This window comes from Epinephelus lanceolatus, chromosome 19, assembly GCF_041903045.1.
Source record: "Epinephelus lanceolatus isolate andai-2023 chromosome 19, ASM4190304v1, whole genome shotgun sequence".
NCBI lineage: Eukaryota > Metazoa > Chordata > Actinopteri > Perciformes > Serranidae > Epinephelus > Epinephelus lanceolatus.
Genome location: NC_135752.1, coordinates 29,728,456 through 29,748,694, shown reverse-complemented (window position 1 = coordinate 29,748,694; position 20,239 = coordinate 29,728,456). Strand labels below are relative to the sequence as shown.

The following is a 20,239-nucleotide window of genomic DNA, read 5'->3' as shown; positions in this document are numbered from 1 at the left end:
TTTTAAAGATTATTTTTTCGGGCTTTTTGCCTTTAATGTACAGGACAGAGTGAAGCGGGGTGAGAGAGAGAGAGCGGGAGGTGACATGCAGCAAATGGTCGCGAGCCGGAATCGAGCCTGCGACTGCTGCGGCGAGTCATCGCCTCTGTACATGGGGCGCCGGCACTATCCACTACGCTACCGGTGCCCCATTTAATTTTCATTATTGGAGGCAGCCTAATACTTAAAATAGTCATTGACAACTGCTTCTGTAATTGTTATGAAAATGATAAACAGAACTTTTGTACCTGACAGTGTAACATCACCTACTGTGGGGTATACAGAAAAAAAGCAAGAGAGGTTTACAGTAAAAGTATGTTCTTGCATGAGGCCGCATGTGATGGTACCACTGGTTTTTTGTACAGATAAAACAAAAGAAACATGTAGTGAGGAACTAGTGAGCATCAGAGGTGTGGGTAGGCAGACTTTGCTGGTGTTGGAAAGAGCCAGGCTAGTTATTTTCTTCCTATATCTACTTCTTTGTGCTCAGCTAAGATAATCGGCTGCTGGCTGTAGCATCATACAGTACTCCCCATAAAGACATGAGAGAGATATCGATGCTCTCGTCCAACACCTATTCCTGACATACAGCAAGCAAGTAAACTATGGAGGATGGAGCATGAAAAAGTGTCCAGATATACTAAGCGTGACAACAATATTTAGGGAGCCTATTGAGCGCTGAGTCAGCCAAAGCGATGCCTTGTTGCCCTGAAATTAGGTTGCAGGTGTGCAAAACTTCACTAAAATAGAGCCAGGACAGGTTTTTTTAAACAAGCCACACACTTCATTTAAAAACACTGAAAAAAATCTGATGTTCAGTCACTGGCTTGTTCACAACACGTCCAGTTAGAGGGAGATGCAACTCTCAAATAAGCATATATTCCAAAATGTGTTAAGAAACTTAATGACATTGTATTATTCTCTTCTTTGAGTGTAATTGAGTCAACAAAAAGTAGCTGGCTCCTACTTTGTCGCCTTTTGGTCCTGGTTCCCCTTTGTCCCCGTCTGGTCCCCTGTTACCCTGTAAAGAAGAAAATGGTCAAAGCCAATAATATTTTACAGTAAGTATTTGTAAATCTATAATGAGCACCTACTGTAACCCCAGGGAAACCCACAGGACCCTGTGTCCCTACAGCACCCTGTAAAATATCCCAAAAAGATGATGATGGATTAGGTGCTTCAGGACCATGATGCAAATTAGAGGCAAATTATTCAAAGTGTAGACAAGTGAAATGATCACATCCATTTATTCAAATTTAAAGGATAAATAGACATTGGTCTAGCATCATAAGAATGAAGAACACATAAGACACTGTACTGTGATCCACTGAGAGGCTACAACCACTAGATGGCACTGTGAGGCTGCAGTCTGCTGTGAGAGCACTTCTGTGTGCAGCACTCTTATCTACATCTAGTCTGTTCACACAGTGTGTGCACCTACAGTACTGTATTGTAATGATGTAATACCCTGGAGAATATGTTCAACTTCAACTCACCATGGGCCCCTCGAAGCCGGGATCCCCTCGAGCCCCCATGGGCCCAACAGGCCCCTGATATGAACAGAAAGAAAAGAAACAACACAGAAGTAAAAACAGGGATAACGTACTGTATTTCCTGTTCTTATCAGCTGCCTTTATATGTTGATATAACATATATGTTGAAGTCCTTTGGACTTGCACATTAAAGCTGGGAAGGCAGTATAACTTTGGAGCAATTTGGCAAAAATCCCATTATAGCCTTTAAGCATATTGTAATTGAAGTGGTCTGAGAGAACAGTAGACTTGTATACCTCCGCTTGGCTCTGTTTTCAGGCTTTAGAAAATTCAGTCCATGAAGTGAGACTCTGGCCAAACATAGGCCTATTTCAGACAGAGCAGCTGTCAATCACTTGTTGTAAACTGCGGTCCAACTGTCAAACGAGGCAGCACTGATCAAATATTAATCAATAGTAAGATGAGAACGTTTGCTCCAGCTGTTGGGCCTTTCTTTGTCTCAAATCTACTCTTTCCAACATGGCAGTCAGGTCACAAACGTTCTCATTTTTCAACTAAACAGTACATAAAATATGTTTCTGAAAACATTTGAGGTGAGAAACAGGCAATGCATCAACAGAATCTTGATTCATATTTGATCAGCGCTGCCAAGTTTGACAGTCTGACTGCAGTTCAAGAGCAGTTGCTGACATGATTCACAGCTGAGTTTGAGACTCTTCTTCGACTTGGTCGTTTTCATGATTCTTGAAAATTTCATTAGGAGCACTATGAAGCAGCAGAGCAGCATCGTCTGCCTCATGTACTACTGTAAGGATACAGTGACAGCTAAAAAAAGAAGTTTTTGTCATATTAAAAGCTACTGCAGCTTTAACCTTATCTGTAGGATATATAATACAACTTGCCTAAATTAAAGTCTTTTCCATTGTCCTGTATTTTCCAAATGGAAACTGAATATTCAACACATCTCCCCACCTCCTTAATTTTTATAAACCATTATAAAAATTGCAGCAAAATGAGCCACAGTGAACATTACGTAACTGAACAATTCATGATGGAGGTTAACTTTACTTGAGCAAAACAAAAGAAACAAGGCTCTCCCGCTGCAGTGACACTGAACTTCAGAGTGAGATAGACTTCATGATTTCTTGATGAACATCGTCTGGTTTGCTTTTTTTTTTACGATCAAACATCTGTCCCTTGTACTTGACATTTCATTTTGCTGATAGAATGAATCTGTGCTTACCATGCATGTGTGTTTGTTCACTGTCTCCACATGAGAATTCACTGAACCTAAGTTCGACTTTACATTTTTCCCTCAGTCATCCATGAGGCTGTACCTCAAATATAAATGATATACTGATTTTTATTTCACACTAGAGGTTCTTGCATGACTTATACTGTGTGCAGCTCCACTATTTTTGAGATTTGGTTTAAAGAAATAAAGAAGGGAAAAAAGGGACAAAATGAATCTTGAGAACAAACTTACAGGATCTCCTTTAGGTCCAGGAGCACCAATCAGTCCTGGATGCCCCTGTCAAGATGAACACATTGACTTTAACCTCCTGCACTTTGGTGGCTGCAATGTGAATGAAGCAGCCAAAAGTCCTCATTAAGAGTCATGCTTTAAATTGTACTCACTTGAGTTCCTCTGAGTCCTGGAGGTCCAATCTGTCCCTCCAAACCTAGGGGCCCCTAATCAAAAGAAAAGGAAGGTGCCAAAGAGTCTCTAAACATGTGCAGCAAGCTCAATAACTGCAGCAAATTTATAATCAAACACAGTGTATACCTGTGGGCCTTTGGGACCAACACTGCCAGCAGGTCCCATGTCCCCCTGAAAGAAATGATGAATTATTTATACACAGGAAGTAACCTGCAAACTAAGTTTGGACACTTTGTTTGATTTCTGTGAAACTTTCCAGACATGAAGTGTAAATAAATTATATCTGCTTCATTTTTCATTTAACACATCATTATTTCTACTCTGCCAATTACAATTTTGAAAATCCATTAATCATTTAATCAGTCTAGCAGGAATAGCAAACATTCTTCTTAAATGTGAGAATTTTGAGAAGTTCTCATTAAAAATTAAACATCTTTGCGATTTTTTTTATTTTGCAGTGTTGGTTGGACGAAACAAGGAATATGAGGATGGCATCTTAGGCTGGAAATTTGTGGTGGGACAATTTTAACTATTTATTTAAACATTTAACAGTCTAACAAATAATAGATTAACTGATAAATGCCATTATAAATTGCATCCCCTGGGAAAATCCCTTTTAATTTACATATCACAGTACTTTTACATGGCATTAGAGAAAATCAATTCATTATATTAATCCGACTTAAACCAGACTTTTAAAATACATGCAAACACGTTAGTACCACCAAAATTGCACTCAATTGTATTTCTAAAGTCGGACTAACACACCCAGATAATATGTGATTGGGAGTCGAATTACTCCTGTACGTACACAATCAATCAAACCCAAACTGGCCTAGGAGCTCTGCGCCTGCTCCACAGTTTCTGCCCCAGGCTTTGACCCGGAAGTCGAATGGCATTAAATGCGTAACAAAATGGCAAAATCTACATCCAGAGCTGTGCCCTGTTGGAGATGAGGAGACACAGTCCATGTTGTGTCAGCTGAAACGGTTAAATATTTTACAATAGAATGATGGGAGGAAAACACTGGATGGTGTCCTGTTTTAAAAAGTGGCGGAACAGCTGGACGATTGTTTGGTCTGTGACAGAAGTGGTCAACCGGAAAAAGGTCCAATACTAATAAGCTGAAGAGGGCATATTGACCCCCACTGTAGCAGGTTCAGACATACTTTGGACTACTGTCTACTGGGAATCAATTTATTGACCAATTAAATGGCCTGGTTGAGCTATAACTGTCACTAGGCTTAACTGTGCATGTAAATGCACTGACTAAGCTGTTATGGTGCAATCTTACCCTTGAGCCATTAACTCCTTGAGCACCAACTCGTCCTGTTATTCCTGTTGCACCCTGCAACACACACACACACACACACACACACACACACACACAAGTAAGTATCATACATATATTCATAATTGGCACTAACAGAGAAATATTTTGTCATCTAATCCGTCTGTCTGCTCACCGTCGGCCCTGGCAGACCTGGAGGGCCATCCAGTCCACTCTCGCCCTGGTGACAACAAGTTCATAACAACATGAGTGATGTCCTGCTTATTGTCCACCAGTTCAGAATCGCTCACAGTGAATACAACTATAAAAGTGACACTTCACCCAAAATAATAATCAGGCATTAACCACTCACCCCTAGTTTAGTGTATTAACTATGCTGAAGTTTGTATGAAGCCAAACAGCCTGTATAAAGCAGGTAACCACCATTTTCATCATGCATGCCTCCTGATGCTCAAAGCATGCTGTAAAGTGGTTTAGAAAGTGGATGGATAGGTTGGTGTCTAGGAAATGTTACTAATTTGCTAATGCTGCAAAAGGTCCAGGGCTTCTATGGCCAAATAATGTTGAAAAACCAGTTCAAGTATACAACTGCTAAACATCATCATTTCTTTGGAGCTACATCTCAAAGAGAGGCCAAGTTCCATACCTTGAAATTGACATACTGTTTGTGTGTGTGTGTGTGTGTGTGTGTGTGTGTGTGTGTGTGTGTGTGTTTTGGCACGAATGTCACTTGTTGTATCAGTTGCTGTGGGATGATTATATCTTTTTTTTTTTTTAAATTTATGTTTTTTGTTCCTTTGTTCCTTTAAATGTCAAGATCACCACATGAGAATATAGTGAAGCAGTAAAGGAGTAATGAAGTGTGTGAAAGGCATGCTTAAAGGGACAGTTCACCCCAAAGTCAAAAATACATATTTCTCTTACCTGTAGTGTCGTTTATTACTCAAGACTGTTTTTATGTGAGCTGCTGAGCAGAAGCGCAGGAGAAGTGTGCATCTACTCATTGACGAGAGGCTCATGCTCATGAAAGTGTGAGATGAAAACATTATTGGCCTCCACCTTTGCTGTGCTGTTAACAGAGCACTAGATGCACTCTTCCTTCAGCACAGTGATACGGTTAGTGGGTGTAATTCGGTAGAAAGAATATAGTTCCTACATGAAACTGCTTACCACAAGGTCTGTGGATTATCTTAAGTAACTGTCATGATTTCTGGAAAGAGACAAATGTGTATTTTCGTGCTTTGAGCAACACAAGCTGAGTGCCATTATATTTGAAAGAAGGTAGACAACTCTACAACCAGTGTGTTCAGTGCTTGGCAACTCACACTTAAACAATCTAGACTGATACAGGTAAGAGTAAAAATAAAAATTTTTGACTTTGGGGTGAACTATCCCTTTAAGAACAACTTCTTGAGCAGGTATAATCGGACAGTACATCACTCACATCAGGCCCACGGGGCCCCTCTGGCCCATATCCACCTCGGATCCCCTGAGGCCCCTGCAGAGAAGATTCAAGTATTCAATGTCAACTTAACAACAATATATCATTAAAATACATACCAAACGCTGTATTCAAAGCGAGGATTAATCAAACAGATTACTCCCAACTGGTCAGAGTGCCTGTGTTAATACTACGAGGCAGAGTTTCTGATTTCATGCCAAGTAGATTCAAAGTAAACCCGAGAATGGACCGAAGAGAGTCAGTGCCTCGCTGCCTGGAACTCCGAGTTCAAAGAGGGACTGGATTAGGGATTAAAAAGGATTCGGAGGCGCACGTCTTTCTAACACAAAAGCTGATTGTTTGTTTTGTTCCTCGTATTTTACACCAGTTGGATGTACAGGAAATGTAATACACAAAGACAGTTGTTACTTTGATTCCTATTGTTTTAAATTGATCCTGTAATGTTGTGGCATCCTGTTAAACAGACAGTACATGAATTATTCCAGAGGTATAAGCAGCTTAATGTAACAGATAAAGGAGAAATGCTCCTGGCTTATGAGCCAAATATTTTCTTTCCAAGGGTTATGAATATAATGTCAAATCCCTGCAGAAATTCTTGGTTTGGTGCATTTATTAAAAGGAACTAAACAAGAAGGGTACAAGACACTTACTGGTGATCCAACAGGACCAGGTGGGCCTGGTAAACCAGTAGAGCCCTACACAGAGAAAAACACACAGACCAAAGATCATCACACTATACTGTATTATTCAAAATGAGATGTCATTTCACCAGTATGGTCTGTCTGTTTTAAAGCAATCAAGTCAGGACAGAAAAAACATTTTGGGACAAATTCAATTTAAATATTCAGAATGGATGATAATTAAATTGCACCAATGAGTACCTTCTCACCAGGTTCGCCAATGTCTCCTCTTGGACCCTTGAAGCCAACGAGACCCTGGACAGGTGGAGGGAACAAAAACATTATCTACAGCGTAAAGGTCATTTTATTTCATCCTGCACACATGAGTGTTAATCACATACACAACAAGTTACAGAATCTGGAGAAAAGGTCTTATGCAACAAGGACATCATAAGATGTAGAGCTCTACAATTGTTTTTCCACTTTCTGTCCAGAATCAAAGAACAGACAGGAAAAATTAGCAACTAGTGGAGAATTTAAAGTCATTTTTTCCCCATCAGGAGTTAGTGGAGACCAAAAACAGAGCTAAAAGAGTGAACTGTTTGCTAACCAACTTAAAAGGTGATGATATGTCATAGCTGTGCTAAAAGCTAAAAAAAAGCCAAAAAAAAAAAAAAAAACAGTAATTGCATTTAAAATCATAAAGTCCAACCTCTCTTTTAAAAATTGAACTGTTACTAGCTTAGGTGAGACAGATGAGACCTTCTTGGGCTGGAAATCATCCATCCATCCATTTTTCAGGCCTAGCAAAGCACTCAACATGTCCCTCTCCCCAGCAACACTTTCCATCTCCTCCTAGGAGACCCCAAGTTGTTCCCAGGCCAGATGAGATACAGTCAGGTCCATAATTATTTGGACAATGATACAGTTGTCATCATTTTGGCTCTGTACACCACCACAATGGGTTTTAAATGAAACAATGAATACCTGCTTAAAGTGCAGACTCTCAGCTTTCATTTAAGGCTTTTTTCAAAAATGTAGTATGAACCGTGTAGGAATGACAACCATTTCTTCACACAGTCCTCCAACTTTAAGGGCTCATAAGTAGAACATTCCACTTCTTTGCCTTAAAAATGTCTTTGGTTGCTTTTGCAGTATGCTTCAGGTCATTGTCCACCTGCACTGTGAAGCATCGTCCAATGAGTTTTGAAGCATTTGGTTGAATCTGAGCAGATAATGGTGCCCCAAACACTTCAGCTTTCATCCTGCTGCTCTTGTCAGCAGTCACATCATCAATAAATACAAGAGAACCAGTTCCACTGGCAGCCATACATGGCCATGACATAACAGTACCTCCACTATGCTTCACTGATGAGGTGGTGTGCTTTGGATCATGAGCAGTTCCTTCCCTTCTTCCTTCTCTTGTCTTCCCATCATTCTGGTAGTTGATCTTTGTTTTATCTGTCCATAGTATGCTGTTCCACAACTGTACAGGCTTTTTAGATGGTTTTTGACAAACTCTAATCTGGCCTTCCATTTTTAAGGCTAACCAATGGTTTGCATCTTGTGATAAACCCTCTGTATTTGTTCTAGTGAATTCTTGTCTTGCTTACAAGAGCAGCAGGATGAAAGCTGAAGTGTTTGGGGCACCATTATCTGCTCAGATTCAACCAAATGCTTCAAAACTCATTGGACGATGCTTCACAGTGCAGTTGGACAATGACCTGAAGCATATTGCAAAAGCAACCAAAGACATTTTTAAGGCAAAGAAGTGGAATGTTCTGCAATGGCCAAGTCATATCATCTGACCTGAATCCAATTGAGCATGCGTTTCTCTTGCTGAAGCCAAAACTGAGGGCAAAACACCCAAAACACAAGCAGGAAGTGCAGACGGCTGCAGTAAAGGGCTGGCAGAGCATCACCAGGGAAAAAACCCAGCATCTGATGATGCCTATGTGTCCAACACTTCAGGCAGTCATTGACTGTAAAGGATTTGCAACCAAGTATTAAAACTGACTGTTTAATTGATGATTATGTTAGTTTGTCCAAATACTTATGAGCCCTTAAAGTTGGGGGACTGTGTGAAGAAATGGTTGTAATTCCTACACGGTTCATACTACATTTTTGAAAAAAGCCTTAAATGAAAGCTGAGAGTCTGCACTTTAAGCAGGTATTCATTGTTTCATTTAAAACCCGTTGTGGTGGTGTACAGAGCCAAAATGACGACAACTGTATCATTGTCCAAATAATTATGGACCTGACTGTACGTAATCCCTCCAGCATGTTCTGGGTCTGCCCCAGGGCCTCCTACCAGTGGGATGTGCCTGGAACACCTCTAACGGGAGGCATCCTAATCAGATGCCGGAATCACCTCAACTGACCCCTTTTGACGTGAAGGAGCAGCTGCTCTACTTCCAGCTCCCTCCAGATGTCCATGCTCCTCAACTTATCTCTAAGGCTGAACCCAGCCACCCCACGGAGGAAACTCATTTCAGCCGCTTGTATCCGTGATCTCATTCTTTTGGTCACTACCCAGAGCTCATGACCATAGGTGAGGGTTGGGAAGTAGATGGACCAGCAAATCGAAAGCTTCACCTTCCAGCTGGAAATAAACCCTCAATAATTCTCTGCTACTCCGCAGCACTGAGTATGGAAACGCTCAAGAACTGCAGTCTGGCAGTGAACTTCTGGTCAGAATTTTTTTTTTCTTTTTCTTTTACCAGATCCTGATTTACATCAAATATTTACTCAATTGGACTTTTTCATTTCTGCAAAAGTATTGCAATGCTGCCTTGTTGAGGCAATATGTAACATTTGAGAACTTAAGCTTCTTTTGTTAAGTGAAAAAAAGGTTTTGAAGAAAAGTATGTTAATCCAAGAAAGGTTTGGGGAAAAGTGTAATTTGGTGCTGAAACGGCTTTGGATAAAGTGACAGCTGCTCAAATGTAAAACTCATCTGCAAAAATGGTAAGTTCATTAAAGTCTAATGGCCAACAATCACTGAAAGCTGAAAGCGTTTTTTGACATCCTGCACTCGGAGGTCTCACAGTCTTTTTTTCCCGCTTTACTCATAGCTGGAGAGGTGCTAGTTCACCTCCTGGGCACTGTCGAGGCACCCTTCAGCAAGGCACAGGACCACCCTGCTCGGGGCGCTTGTCCATGGGCAGCCCCCTCACTCTGACATCTCTCCATTTAATGTATGTATAGGTCCTGTTTGTGCGTGTATGCGTATTTTGGGCCTGTGTGTATACCACTCACTAGGGCAGGGAAATAAAATCAATAAATTATTACATAAGAAAACCACTGATTTATTCCCACAGAGCTGCCATGAAAACTATTATGTTTGAGTAAATTTCTGCTGTCAGTCAGCCTGGTGAAGGCAGGTTAGCGCCGTCCGCACACTGACAGATGGCTGAGACCTTTATGGAAAACAGAGTTAGTGTGGACTGTATGACAGGATGTTTGTGCTCCCATGTCTCGCTTCCGACGAGGATTCCCAGTAAGTGCTGAATTGTTAAATTATAACAGACAGATAGTGTTCATAAGCTGCAGCTCAGACTAGTCTTGGCTCCAGTTTCACAAACATTAAATCAAAATGTGAATGGGACTGACTGGTTGTTGTTACAGAAGCAGCTGTGCTGTTTTATTGCTTACCTCGTCACCTTTCTCCCCTTTAGACCCTCGTTCTCCCCTGTATCCCCACGGGCCCTGATAAGATGGAAAACAAATACCAGCAATGAAAAACACATAATTTACAGACTATAAATATACGCATGATGTACTTGTACCAGCTGAACTGTTTACTAGGGCTGGGCAATATATCAATATTATATCAATATCATGATGAAAAAATATTGTGACGTGATTTTCTCCATACTGCCCAGCCCTACTGCTTACTATACAGAATGTGCCTACCGGGGATCCAGCAGCACCAGGTGGCCCGGGCTGACCATCTTCTCCATCTTCCCCATCTCTCCCTGGAGCCCCTGCTTGTCCTACAGGGCCCCTGAGACCCCACTCGCCCTGTCAGAGTAGACAGCATAAATTACCACAGCTGTTGATACTCACTGCATCTTTATCAGCCTGGTAGTAAACAGTGATGACATCTTTACAAGGTATTTAAAGACAACATGAACTGAAAACTGGCAAAGTAAAACAAAAAAATCAAATAAACCATACAGTAAATACTTGGAGTGATATCAAAATACAGCCACACTGGGAAAGCTACAGTATAAGTTATAGCTTTGCACTGTGAAGACACTGACCCTCTCCACCAGTCAGTGGAGCTATTCATCACACAGACAAGGCATCACTTGAATAACAACACACTGTCAAGAAGATTGTGCCCTGCAATAACTCTGCTTGAAGACAGGTGGAAAACATGTACATATCAGTACAGTAAATGGATACACCACCTGTGCTGGCAGTGGACAGTGTTGCATTTTAAGCTGCAGAGAATGATGGATACAGTGCTACACATGGCGTGACTGGTGTGATGAGTGAGGTCAACATCTATTTTGTGAGGGTTTTATCACTTAAAGCAATGCACTCTTTTTTCTTTGCTGGGATCGCCCACTTTCACATTTACACACCAACAAGGACTATTCCCATAAGTAATTATTGGATTCATCATCTAGTTGAGAAAAAAATCATAAAAGGGCTGAAGGTGACATTTTCAGAATGTGTTTTCACTCACTGACAGACAAAAGCCCAAAGATATTTAATTTGCAGTGAGATAAAACAGAGAAAATCACAACAGTCTTTAATCAACTAATGATTACATCACTAAACCCACCGAAAAGCTGCCTGTACAAATACAGTCTAAACATTTGGTCTCTGAGCAGCTTCACTGGAGCAGTCTGGATTAAGGGCGTTGCTCAAGCAGTCCAGTCACAAGAGGGAAACTTTGGCATTGTTCATTTCTTCAAACCACAAATATGTTGCACATTTCATAAGTATCATATCAGCGTCTCTAAAGTGATGTCATATATGGGCTGACTTTGTCATCAGGAGGCAGAGGGGATGGTGGGCGACATGTGACCAATTGTGATTTAGAGGCCTTTCTTTTTTGGAAAAGTAACCCTTCAGACATGGTACCTACAACCTAGGTCCACTAAGCATTTCCACCACAAACAGTACTTTCAGGTGGGTGGGGTTGTTGTCACTCACTGCTCTGTCCAGTATGCGCTCCATTTCATCATATATCAGTCTGCACCTTGTTTATCGTCCATAGAACGAGACTGCACGCTGACATTTTCAGAACATAATAGAACAGGTTCCAGTGAGAGTCTGTCTCCACGGGATATTTAAAAATAGCGTGTTTAGTCCTTCTAAGGCAAGCTCAGGGGTTTAGTGTTTGGCAGAGCCCACAGGAACGACACTCCATGACACTTTGTTTTCTCCAAGTGAGGATTGGGATATATGCAGCTCACATAATCCGGTCGAAATTCATATATATTTTAAAAAGCTTGAAGATTCACTCATTACTAAAAGTGTTTGTCATCCAAGCGAGACAATAAAAAATAGTTTAATGGTCAAAGTTGTCACATTGAAATTTAGGGTGTGCTGATGGATTCACGCTGTCAACTCAAACATTGAGTAACATTACAAGTTAATGTTCCACCTTAAATGTTTCCGGCAGTCGGCCCAGTGAATTAAGATATTTTTCTCCGACTCCAGCTCCTGCTAGAGGCAGGAAAACATCCTTTTGTTTTATAGTTATAGTTTACTAATATATGTAAAACTCTCCACAGTATGAACAGTGGTTACATGAGCCTCAAAATCAGACACAACTCAGCCATGAGCAGAGTGACCGTCCTCTACTGACCAATCAACAGACTGCAGTGTTCACAGCTCCACCTTTTAGTACCAGATCTGTGTGCTAGGTACCCTAACAGAGGGGGGACTGTACAGAATGGTTCCATTGGTACCATCCACAAGTTTTCACAGTGGAAACCAAGACATCACTGCTTTTCTAGCTGGGATTGTGCCACCAGAACCAGGTATTTTAGTCCAAATCCTGATTTTTTTCTTACCATATCCAAGAGGGTTTTGTGCCTAAATTTGACCTCATGTTAACCACAGCATTATTGAAGTGTAAAGTTTCATTGATCCACTACATCATAAGGTATAAAATGAAACTTATCTATAGTCTGAAGAAACATTCAGTGCCTCATTTCTTGTGGTGACTGGCTTGGCTTAAGAGCATCTCAGTGGTAGAAATAAAATCTTTTCTTTAACTTTCTTTCTGTTAGTTGGTCCACCAAAATTTATCCTGCTGGTCTGTGGATCAAACTGGGGACTTCACAGCTCAGTCTAGACCATTGTCTAGACCAGTGGTATTCAATGTCCACCTTAAAGAGTAATTTTGGTGTTGATTTATTTATTTGAGTGCAGGTATAATTATCTAGCACCACACAAGAATTTTCAGATTTCCTTTGCAGTTAATCACCTCGCAAATCTTGAGATTTATCTTATGACCCTTTGTTGTGTCCACAGGCCTCAAGTTGGAGACCAATTGGCTGGGACCACACAGGCATCACACAACCCAAGAAATTATATCACACATACATGTATACGGCATGCATATGTCAGCACTGACAGACAATGAGGGGACATCACAGACAAGATTACCTCTGGTTATTTCTGCACAAACAAAAATGTGCTTTCATTCATGGAGGCTGCACAATGACTCAAACACAAACAAAAAAAAACACACTGCATCTATATTCTCTCCCTCAAGGGATCCAAACACAACAGACACCAAAGGCTGTTGTACAGGCGACTGAGTGTTTCCAACTATCCCAAACCGCACTGTTTGGTCCCCAGTACCAACTCATTACCCAGCCGAGACCTCACACAATATATGGCACCAGACTATCACTTTCCATACGCTCACAGTGGACTTCTAGGACGCATGTTTATGTATGTAAGATGGTTTTTGAGACGGATGTGACACAGTTAAATTTACCTTTACCTTAACAAGCCCTTCACCCAAACAAATGAAGTCAAAGGTTTCCAAATTTGATTTGACTAAATGACAAGAAAGGAGGTCTCATATGTGAAATAACACAATACAAATTGAGAAAACTGGTTCGACTACAGCTCAGTATAATCAAATTTAGGAAAAAATATGGAACGTCTCAAATTGGCAATAAAAATAATTTCAGTGTTTATCCTCTCAATATGAGAGTGGTTACATCATTGGGAGTTGCATGCATGAGGGCTTCCAAACACCCACTCCATTTAACCGCACTCACTCTGCTCCACCAGCTATATTACACTTCATTTATTTCAGTGTTATTACACTCAGTGGGTGTATTTTTCATATTGATGTCATTGTACTGCCACAAAAATGTGAATTTTTATTTTGTTTATGTCGTTATCTACGCATCATTAAACTTCAGTGTCGAGTCAGAATTTAAACAAACTCAATAAAGCTGCAAGAAAACCAAGACATTTAAGGGAAAATGAAAAGTCATGGGGGGTTTTAAATTACACTAAAGTTTGTTTTTTGGCTGCCTTGACTGACGGGCCTCCCACGCGCTCACATTTAGCTGTGTTTGCTGCTGATTCAGATAAATTATGTCAAGTGTGAAACCAAATTTGTGGTTTTGAAACATCTCAGAAACCAATGTGACAATTTGAATTATTAAGTTATTTCTGGATCAGGATGTGATGGTTTGGCAGCTTACCATCTCTCCTGGCATCCCTGGTTGTCCTCGCTCCCCAGTGGCACCGGGTGGTCCCTGATGAGGAAGATCAGGAAACAGGAAACCATTTACCAGTTCAGAAATACTTACCATAAAGAGATTATTCTACATGTTACATACTCAGGTTCATAATTCGCATTTATTTTTTTATGTAAAGATTCATTTTACTGGAAAAAAGATGGTCCTTAATTTAAAGGGCAATTTCAATATGTTAGATACAACAAAATTTACATTTCTGTATGAAATATTAATTTGAAGAACAGTGTACAGAAACATGCCAATGTATGTCTACAAATGCGCATTCACATAAAATAGTGATAGCAGCATACCATTGATAGTAAAGCACTACAATAAGACAAATGATTAAATGTAAAATCAAAGTAAATAAACATACACATAAATACAGAGAAACGTAAATGAACATGTTTTTTAAACAAACTGAATAATAATAGGGGCTTTTCACACTGTGCACTTTGAGAGCAAAAGTAGGCAAAGGCAGCAGAGACTTGCTTCCTGTTCTCTACTGTTCCCATTGATAAAAACTAACGCCTCCGCTCCCACTAAGAAATCGAGTCAAATCAAGTTGCCAAAGTCACTGTAGTGCCCCCTATTGTTCCAACAATAAACCCATTTTAAGTTTCCATGACTTTGCAGTGAATGATGGATTTTGAGCTCACTGGTCTACAATGATCAGAAGTGACAAGGGTGCCATGTTCATTAATTCTTTTCAGTGGCACCTATGCCTGCAGTCTTCATTTTAATAAGTAGAATATCTATATTCAACCCTGAAAGGCTTAAGACATCTTTAAAAAGGTGGCTATTCTATCAAGGTTTGTATGGAATGACGAGGGAGGATGCCATAAACAGCAGCTGGCATATGAGAGGGCCAGTGTGTAATTTGGTGTTGAGTGTCAAGAGGATGTAACCTCGGCAGGTACAGGTACTGTCCCTCACCCCTAGCCCCTTGCCCTGATCATGACTGTGCTTTACCATCTCCACCTGGTAAGTTTAAGTGCCTCCCAGTGAGTCAGTATTATACTTACATCTAAATAGAAACTTGTTTTAATAGATTACAATGAAAATTTGCCCGTGTTTGGTAAATTAGCATGAAAATCATGGATGCTATATTACTGCTGTCCTGATAAACTGTTGGCGATTCTGTTGAAATCAGTCACTGTTGTCTTTGGTAGGTCGTTGAGAGACTTCGCGAAAATAATTGTTACCCTCTACTGTCTATGATTTTACCGATCGGCAAGCAGGTAGAAATACGTCTCCACTGCCTTTGCCTGCTTTCGCTCTCATAAGGAAAAAGACCCAACTAAACAACAACAATAACAACAAAAAGAAAAAGAAAAGCACATGGATATTAATATGCCATGATTTGCTTTCATAATTGTGAAAGACTAACCTGCATGCCAGGCTTGCCCATCTCTCCAGGTGGTCCTGCAGGGCCTTCTTTACTCTGCAAGCTCACAAAGAAGAGACCAGCCTCGGGTCAGCAGGAAGCAACAAACCAATTAAATTCCGACATAGATAAGACATGAATCATCACAGCATACTTACAGGCCAACCAGCACGGAGTAACTGGTAGAAACTGGTTTGCTGAAGGAGAATGGAAACAGGATAAGTTACAGATCCAGAAATACAAATAACACGATGGAAAAAAAGTACATGGATGATACCAAAAGAACTTGAACTTTACCGTCTTCTCCCCAACTCCTAGTCTGTGTATTTAAACATCTATCTTTGCCTCATGACTGACCCTCACTCTGTCTGAATCTAAGTATGTGAATAACCTCTGCAGGGTTCCCACATAAAGTTCAAAGCACATACAGTAACAAATCACCTTCACAAACTACTAACAGACTTTTATTTCTGTCGTCTTTTTTCCAAAACGGCAGTTCTCCATCATGCTGACATACTGCTGAGTGTATTCTATAACATGCAGCTGTGACCACTACAGAGAGATTAAACAGATGAGGACGGAGCATCAGCTTGCACGCACCATGACTGCAGGGTCAAAGGTTTTACAGATAGTACTAAGATGCCGCAACCTCGAAGAACATTTGTCGTTGAGTGTTTCTTTTAGATGACTGACAATAAATTACTGAGAGGGCTTACTGAGAGAAGAGCAAGGAAAAGTCATCTCGTCTGGTGACCACAACTTGAAAGATGTTTAAAGGGATATTAGGTAATGTGCAGGCTTACCAGGAATTAGATGATAAGATACACATCTATTTCATCTCTCTACATTCCTAGCAATCAGTCTGTGACAGTGGTTCTTAGCCTTTTTTGTGTCAAGGACCCCTAAACTGATACACATTGGGTCACGGACCTCCTTTTTATGGGGGGTGGGGGGGCTGGTTGGGCTGCTGGAGCCTACCCCAGCTGATATTAGACAAGGCGGGGTACACCCTGAACAGGTCACCAGACTATCATAGTCACAGGCTGGTTCAAACCTGGAAAACCTCTTCACTGTGGGGCGACGGTGCTAACCACTGCACCACTGTGCCACCGAGCTATGATTAGAGTAGTTACTTTTATGCTACCCCCCAAACATCAAAGGAACAGCTGGGTTTTGTTCAGAGTTACGAGAGTGTGCAAAGCTGCAAACTTCTCTCAATGAGCAGAGGACTTGTTGTTGGTCAGTAAAGAGTCCTTATGGGTGTGTACTTGCTTTTTAAATCATAATATTTCAACTGGATAATGTCTTCCATCAAAGCTGGGGAGAAGCCGCAGCAGCGTCCGAGTCAGACAGGGGGGCTGCTGGCAACAGCTCGGGACTGACAGCTGAAGGTTGACCTGGGGAGACAGCTTAAATTCCCAGATAACATCACAGAGACCACACTCAGGCCAGATATGGTGCTGGTGTCAGAAAGTGACAAGTGACAAGTGGTCCTGCTGGAGTTGACAGTTCCCTGGGAAGACCAGATGGAGGAGGCATTTGAAAGGAAGAGGGCCAAATATGAGGAGCTGGAAGACGAATGCCGAAGCAGGGGATGGCGGACCCGATGCAACCCTATCGAGGTTGGATGCAGAGGATTCATCAGCCAGTTTCTCACTAGGGCACTCAAGATGCTGGGAGTGAAGGGACTGCACACAAGGAGAGCCATCAAGAACATCGCTGATGCCGCAGAAAAGGCGTCAAGATGGCTGTGGATCAAGCGGGGAGATCCGTGGTCAATTAAAGCCACTTAGACACAAGCCGGGGCTTGATCAACCCCAACTGGGTCACCTGGGCAAGGGTGTATGTGTTGACAGACCTGAAACACCTAATGACTCCAGGATACATCACTGATGATGTGTCTAATTTGCACCAAGAGGTGTTTGCTGGAACCATTACCCAATGAGAACTGGGCACATAAAAGATAATTTTCTAAAGGATGCTTTCAAAATTCCAAAATAATACAAAGTTGAGGAAGCAAAAAAAGCTACAGCACAATCACAGAACACAGTCACAATAAAGAAAAGTAAAAAAAGCCGAAGTAGATATGCATATACAGTACAGGCCAAAAGTTTGGACACACCTTCTCATTCAATGCGTTTTATTTATTTTCATGACTATTTACATTGTAGATTCTCACTGAAGGCATCAAAACTATGAATGAACACATGTGGAGTTATGTACTTAACAAAAAAAGGTGAAATAACTGAAAACATGTTTTATATTCTAGTTTCTTCAAAATAGCCACCCTTTGCTCTGATTACTGCTTTGCACACTCTTGGCATTCTCTCCATGAGCTTCAAGAGGTAGTCACCTGAAATGGTTTCCACTTCACAGGTGTGCCTTATCAGGGTTAATTAGTGGAATTTCTTGCTTTATCAATGGGGTTGGGACCATCAGTTGTGTTGTGCAGAAGTCAGGTTAATACACAGCCGACAGCCCTATTGGACAACTGTTAAAATTCATATTACGGCAAGAACCAATCAGCTAACTAAAGAAAAACGAGTGGCCATCATTACTTTAAGAAATGAAGGTCAGTCAGTCCGGAAAATTGCAAAAACTTTAAATGTGTCCCCAAGTGGAGACGCAAAAACCATCAAGCGCTACAACCAAACTGGCACACATGAGGACCGACCCAGGAAAGGAAGACCAAGAGTCACCTCTGCTTCTGAGGATAAGTTCATCTGAGTCACCAGCCTCAGAAATCACAAGTTAACAGCAGCTCAGATCAGAGACCAGATGAATGCCACACAGAGTTCTAGCAGCAGACCCATCTCTAGAACAACTGTTAAGAGGAGACTGCGCGAATCAGGCCTTCATGGTCAAATAGCTGCTAGGAAACCACTGCTAAGGAGAGGCAACAAGCAGAAGAGATTTGTTTGGGCCAAGAAACACAAGGAATGGACATTAGACCAGTGGAAATCTGTGCTTTGGTCTGATGAGTCCAAATTTGAGATCTTTGGTTCCAACCGCCGTGTCTTTGTGAGACGCAGAAAAGGTGAACGGATGGATTCCACATGCCTGGTTCCCACTGTGAAGCATGGAGGAGGAGGTGTGATGGTGTGGGGGTGTTTTGCTGGTGACACTGTTGGGGATTTATTCAAAATTGAAGGCACACTGAACCAGCATGGCTACCACAGCATCCTGCAGCGACATGCCATCCCATCCGGTTTGCGTTTAGTTGGACGATCATTTATTTTTCAACAGTACAATGACCCCAAACACACCTCCAGGCTGTGTAAGGGCTATTTGACCAAGAAGGAGAGTGATGGAGTGCTGCGGCAGATGACCTGGCCTCCACAGTCACCGGACCTGAACCCAATCCAGATGGTTTGGGGTGAGCTGGACCGCAGAGTGAAGGCAAAGGGGCCAACAAGTGCTAAACACCTCTGGGAACTCCTTCAAGACTGTTGGAAACCATTTCAGGTGACTACCTCTTGAAGCTCATCGAAAGAATGCCAAGAGTGTGCAAAGCAGTAATCAGAGCAAAGGGTGGCTATTTTGAAGAAACTAGAATATAAAACATGTTTTCAGTTATTTAACCTTTTTTTGTTAAGTACATAACTCCACGTGTTCATTCATAGTTTTGATGCCTTCAGTGAGAATCTACAATGTAAATAGTCATGAAAATAAATAAAACGCATTGAATGAGAAGGTGTGTCCAAACTTTTGGCCTGTACTGTAAATATATAAGTAAGACAAAGGCCAGTGCTGAGGCTGTGATAATACACAAAGTGCTTTGAGCTAAATGCTAGCATCAACATGCTCACAATGACAATGCTAACATGTTGATGTTCAGCAGGGAAAATGTTCACCATGTTCACGATCTTAGCTTAGCATGTTAGCATGCTAACATTTGGTGATGAGTTTTTATCACAATGTACATTTGAGGTCGATGGGGATGTCATTTGTTGTGCTAAGGATGCACAATATTGGATTTGGCCAATAACTGAAACTGATATTTCCATAAATCATGCAACTTTCTTTCCTGAATCCTCTGACTGAATATACCTCGTTATCTGTGTGCTTGTACCCCAGTTTATTTTTATATGTATTTTTATTTATGTAGGCCTACTTTTGTAATACCTTGGTTTTAGACGATTTATTTCTGTTTTGCATTGTGTGGTACTATTATTTCATCGTATGATTTATATGCATTTATAAATAAGTATATTTTTGTATGTCTTTAATTACCTGTACTGTATCATTTACCTGATATTTTGTACATGCTGACTTTGTCAGTTTAAAAAAAATCTGTTTGTCATATCGTCAGAAATTGGCATGTTGGCCGATTCCAATATTTCATTTTAATGCCAATATCGGCCAATACCAATGATGTGCAGACAGCATTGTGCATCCCTAAGGTCTGCAGTATTTGGACAAAAACCAAAGTATTGCAAGAATTTAAATTTTGTCCTAAAGACAGCACTGGATGAAAAGTTGGGATGACCAGTGATTACAATTTATCCTGAGGGAACGGAAATGTCTTTACCAAATGTCAATTCAGTTCATCTAGTA

General features: G+C 41.0%; 1 protein-coding gene across 2 annotated transcripts in view; it reads right to left on the bottom strand.

Annotated features, from left to right (window-relative positions):
• The window catches only part of LOC117270147 (uncharacterized), a 150,973-nt gene that overhangs the window by 47,508 nt on the left and 83,226 nt on the right, over positions 1-20,239 (bottom strand). For both annotated transcript variants that reach the window (XM_033647638.2, XM_078162193.1), the window contains 16 exons: positions 15,841-15,879; positions 15,686-15,739; positions 14,260-14,313; positions 10,481-10,588; positions 10,220-10,273; positions 6,827-6,880; positions 6,596-6,640; positions 5,928-5,981; positions 4,659-4,703; positions 4,487-4,540; positions 3,319-3,363; positions 3,171-3,224; positions 3,019-3,063; positions 1,536-1,589; positions 1,134-1,178; positions 1,007-1,060 (listed from right to left, as the gene is read on the bottom strand). In XM_033647638.2, coding sequence (XP_033503529.2) covers positions 1,007-1,060; positions 1,134-1,178; positions 1,536-1,589; positions 3,019-3,063; positions 3,171-3,224; positions 3,319-3,363; positions 4,487-4,540; positions 4,659-4,703; positions 5,928-5,981; positions 6,596-6,640; positions 6,827-6,880; positions 10,220-10,273; positions 10,481-10,588; positions 14,260-14,313; positions 15,686-15,739; positions 15,841-15,879 — 858 coding nt within the window. The remainder of the gene's footprint in view (positions 1-1,006; positions 1,061-1,133; positions 1,179-1,535; positions 1,590-3,018; positions 3,064-3,170; positions 3,225-3,318; positions 3,364-4,486; positions 4,541-4,658; positions 4,704-5,927; positions 5,982-6,595; positions 6,641-6,826; positions 6,881-10,219; positions 10,274-10,480; positions 10,589-14,259; positions 14,314-15,685; positions 15,740-15,840; positions 15,880-20,239) is intronic.